General features: G+C 35.8%; 1 protein-coding gene across 1 annotated transcript; it reads left to right on the top strand.

Annotated features, from left to right (window-relative positions):
• The first annotated feature begins 305 nt into the window (after nt 1-305).
• On the top strand, nt 306-4676 carry LOC140827621 (xylulose kinase 2-like). Its single transcript, XM_073190370.1, has 11 exons — nt 306-551; nt 822-1476; nt 1589-1677; nt 1767-1831; nt 2743-2798; nt 2888-3008; nt 3094-3168; nt 3254-3307; nt 3554-3648; nt 3726-3900; nt 4238-4676. The coding sequence occupies exons 1-11, from the start codon at nt 493-495 to the stop codon at nt 4468-4470; spliced, it is 1677 nt and encodes a 558-aa protein (XP_073046471.1). The 5' UTR covers nt 306-492; the 3' UTR covers nt 4471-4676.

The raw sequence follows: 4676 nt of genomic DNA, 5'->3' as shown, positions 1-4676 counted from the left end.
CTCTTAGCATAAATAATAATATTTTTTCATGGATGACCCAAATAAGAGAGCTGTCTCACAAAATATGAGATTGTCTCATACAAATTTTTGTCTACGTAATAAAAGAAATTTTTAGGCCATTTTCCCGGGGGAATTAAAAATTAAAGCCCCGTGTTATCGTATAATACGGATTTTACATCTTAATGTAAATTTATACTCCAAAATTATTATCAACTTTTATAAAATATCTGGAATTGTCAAGATATCGAATCATTAAACTCAAATTCTAAGCGTAATTTCAGGTTTATCAACAACGGATTGACTCTTATCCATGTGGAGCCAATTGATTCTTATCCAAAATTAATACCAAATCAGCATCTGCATATTCGTAAATATATATATTAACTATTCTGTAAATTTTTTTTTACTGGAAAATTTTTTCACATCTTCTTTTAGCTTTTGGTTTGAATCGTGGAAGTCCACCAGCTCTGTTGCTTCCTTAAATTTGTTCTAATGGAGGACTTCCATCTCCCAAAAGATTCTTACTTTCTTGGATTTGATAGCTCTACGCAGTATGTTTTCATTCTAAATAGCACCGATGTTCATTAGATATTCAATGGGGATCAATAGTTTTTTATTATATAATTTTTTATTATATAATGTAAAATAGTAGATTTCTGTGTGACGAGAAGATTCTTATTAAAACAATTTGTAGTGTTTATTCAACTGGATTTCTACTAATTTTTGTGGGTTTTTCTTAAATTTATCTTTTTTCCAGTGATTGGGATTCAAGATTTAAATTTTGTATAAATTTTAAGAGATAATGATCGTTTTTCCTGTAGGTCATTGAAGGCAACCGTGTTGGATGCAAATCTCAATATTGTAGCTTCTGATATAATTAATTTCGATTCTGAATTAAGCCATTACAAAACCAAAGATGGTGTTTATAGGGATCCTTCTGTCAATGGGAGGATTGTTTCACCCAGTTTAATGTGGGTGGAGGCATTGGATTTAATACTCCAGAGACTCGAAAAATCCAAGTTAAATTTTGGAAAGATGGCTGCCATTTCGGGTAGTGGACAGCAACACGGTAGCGTGTATTGGAAAAATGGGAGTTCTTCAATCCTTTCATCATTGGACTCGAAAAAGGCATTGGTGGATCAATTCCGTGATGCGTTTTCGGTTAAAGAATCGCCTATATGGATGGATAGTAGCACTACCGAACAATGTAAGGAAATTGAGAAATCTGTTGGTGGTGGACTGGAGTTGTCAAAGCTCACTGGTTCTCGAGCTTATGAAAGATTTACAGGTCCGCAAATTCGGAGAATATTTGAGACACAGCCAGAAGCTTACAAGAATACTGAGAGAATCTCTCTAGTCAGCTCGTTTATGGCATCTCTTTTCATAGGGAAATATGCTTGTATCGATCAAACGGATGGGGCGGGGATGAATTTGATGGACATTAAAAAAAGGGCTTGGTCAAAGATGCTTTTGGAGGTTTGTTTATTCTCCATTATTGGTTTTCGATTTCTTGGTCGATGCAATGTTTCTATTTAAGTAGAAGTTCATTGTACTAAATAGATTTGTATGTTATGTACGTTTGTTGTAGGCCACTGCTCCAGGCTTGGAGGAAAAACTTGGGAAATTAGCTCCTGCACACGCGGTAGCTGGTCTAATTGCCCCTTATTTCGTGGAGAGGTCAGTGGCATCTAAATCTTCACCATTAATATATTCCATGTTTGTGTACATTGTTGGATTTCTTATAAGCCTTGTTAGAAAATGTTCAGGTATAAATTTGACAAGAACTGTTTGATCATTCAGTGGTCTGGTGATAATCCCAACAGCCTAGCTGGTAACTATTTCCGTGTTTCCTCGTGTTTTTCTTATAACCAAGTTGTTGAAAGATGAAAGTTCTTCTTTGTAATTTGTTTGCGGGATAGAATGCCACCGCACAACACATCACACCTTTGACAATTCTCTTGGGGCACCATTTGGATCGATGAATTTGGATTTGATAATGGGTTCTGAACGAAAGGATTTCATGGAGTTCAAATTATAACTTTTTGAAGGAATTTCAAATCCACGCCAAAAGATAGATAGCCTAAAATGCGTTGGATTCGAAAGACAAAATGCAGACATGATGGAATTGATGGACACGTTTTAAATTCATGAACCTCGTTTTCATTGATCCAAATGTAGCTTTAGGGTGCACTTGGGAGGGTTTATTTGAAATACATAGATTTTGTAAACAATGAAACAATAGATCAAATACTAAATTCATACCTTATTTATTCACACATTAGTTACACAAAGTAGAATGAATTTCAAATGACATTATCATTAGGTGAATTTGAAGTTCATGGTCTTGCTTATCTAAAACAACAAAAAAAACATCTGAAATCCATCAATCAATGTGCAATGTTTTGTAATTTGTAATGGTTAAACATGAACTTCTATGCATTTGTTCCTGAAGAAGAGAATACTGAACTGCCGACTGCTGGTTCCAGCTGCATTATATGATTAAAACACATGTATGGCTTTGTTGTATGGCATGCACATCCTATTCGTACAAGAAAATTTGTGTTTTCTATAATGAACTTTTAGGTTTTCCTCAAATACAATTCATCAAGGCACAGAGATTTATAAAACAGTGGAAAACCAATGTAATCTAGTTCCTTCATTATGATGATAATGCCAGTTTACAGATTCTATAAACTATGCAGTGATTCATCTGATGCTCACTGAGTTCCTTGTATGTTTTAGGTTTAACCCTTAGCAGTCCTGGGGATCTAGCTATCAGTCTCGGAACCAGTGACACTGTAAGCCGTCTTCTTTCGCAACATCTGCTGTTTTATGCTGCATGTGATGTTGGTTCAATTTAATGACAGTACCTCGACACCGAAAATAGGTATTTGGGATCACCAACGAGCACAAACCATGCTTAGAAGGGCATGTCTTTCCTAATCCAGTGGATGAAAAAGGTTACATGGTAATGCTGTGCTACAAGAACGGATCTCTGACCCGTGAAGGTATGTAACAAACTGCTGAAAACAACGATTTGGATCTTATAGTTCATTGTTGAATGTTTTTATTTTCTTGTTCCAAACTTGGCAGATATACGTAACCAATGTGCAGATAAATCTTGGGATGTGTTTAATAGATGTTTACAGGAATCACCGTCTCTAAATGGTTAGCGCATCTGTTCTAAACTTTTTTCTTTAAGGATGTATTATTTCGTCGTTCTTCGCCTTGGTTTTAATGTTATAAGGTACAGGTGGAAAGATAGGCTTTTATTACAAGGAACATGAAATTCTTCCTCCCCTCCCAGGTAAAAATGCTACACAAATTTTGATCAATTGTACGAACTGATAGATATTATTATCGATTAAAATACCTATAATTGCTTCCAGAGTTCTGGAATCAATGTTGTTCTTGCTAAAAGATCTTGTTTATTATCCCCTTCATCTCCACTTTTGAATAGGATAAAAAGGTTCAAATTACACAAATGGTATTGTCTTCGACTGTCCTACAATACGAGTATCGCGAATAAATGACTAGCTTGCGATGATTGCAGTTGGGTTCCATCGTTACGTTCTCGAAAATTTCAGTGGTGACTCGTTAGATGGAGTAAAAGAACATGAAGTTGATGCATTTGACCCTACTTCTGAGGTTTGTTTGCCTCACCTTTCAATATGCATAAATTTTAGTATTGTTACATACTCGCTTAAGCAAATTAGTTCTTGCAGGTCCGAGCATTAGTGGAGGGCCAGTTGCTCTCAATGCGAGCTCATGCCGAAAGATTCGGGCTCCCTTCACCTCCAAACAGTATAATTGCTACCGGCGGAGCATCATCAAACAAATGCATTCTTGCGTTAATATCTTCGATTTTTGGGTGCAATGTCCATACAATTCAAAGCTCAGGCAAGCCATATTTTCTTTTTATCACCTCTGGATATCTTCTTGGGGAAGTAGAACTATAGTAATCTCGTATAAAATACAATATAAAATCGTGAATGTGTATAGGAAATATCCATCATAATTTTAATACTGTCAGTCTGATTTCATTCTCTGTGGCCCAAAAAAAAAATACAGTCAGTCTGATTTCATTCTCTGTATTTCTTTTTTTTTTTTTTGCCACTCGCCTCAAGTTGGACGTGATAATCATAAATGATACATTCAACTTACACAAAATACTGTGTGATATGTTCTTCATCCAAGACCTTTTTGGTGAAAATTTCATGTACTCCTCGGTTTACAGACTCGGCTTCTATGGGGGCAGCACTAAGAGCTGCTCATGGCTGGCTGTGCAACAAGAGGGGCTGTTTTGTTCCTATATCTAGCATGTATACCGACAAATTGGAACAGACGTCTCTAAACTGCAAGCTCGCGGCTACTTCTGGAGATCCAGAGCTTGTTACTAGGTATGGATTGTTGATGAAGAAGAGAGTGGAGATTGAGAACAATCTTGTCAAGAAACTGGGACGATTGTGAATGGAATGGTTACAGTTTAAATGAAGACCAGATGTGCTAGGCACTGGTGGTGGTTGTGGTCGTACTCACTCGGGTTTTTTTCTTATTTATTTTAGTGGGATTTTTTTTGTGAATTTCATCTTTTTTGCTGTTTCTTGCAATAAATTTGATTTATGGATTACAGTTTTATTTATAATTCTTATATGAACAATGGAAAAGTATTAGTA

Source organism: Primulina eburnea, chromosome 3, assembly GCF_022965805.1.
Source record: "Primulina eburnea isolate SZY01 chromosome 3, ASM2296580v1, whole genome shotgun sequence".
Lineage (NCBI taxonomy): Eukaryota > Viridiplantae > Streptophyta > Magnoliopsida > Lamiales > Gesneriaceae > Primulina > Primulina eburnea.
The sequence above is the reverse complement of the archived record's forward strand: the minus strand, read 5'-3'. Positions and strand labels throughout refer to the sequence as shown.

What these genes read in the sequence shown, in the direction of transcription:
- LOC140827621 (XM_073190370.1), top strand. Translation starts at nt 493, where the DNA reads ATGGAGGACTTCCATCTCCCAAAAGATTCTTACTTTCTTGGATTTGAT. An exon ending in TAATCCCAACAGCCTAGCTG is followed by an intron (nt 1,832 to 2,742) that starts GTAACTATTTCC and finishes TGTATGTTTTAG; the next exon opens with GTTTAACCCTTAGCAGTCCT. An exon ending in CCATACAATTCAAAGCTCAG is followed by an intron (nt 3,901 to 4,237) that starts GCAAGCCATATT and finishes CTCGGTTTACAG; the next exon opens with ACTCGGCTTCTATGGGGGCA.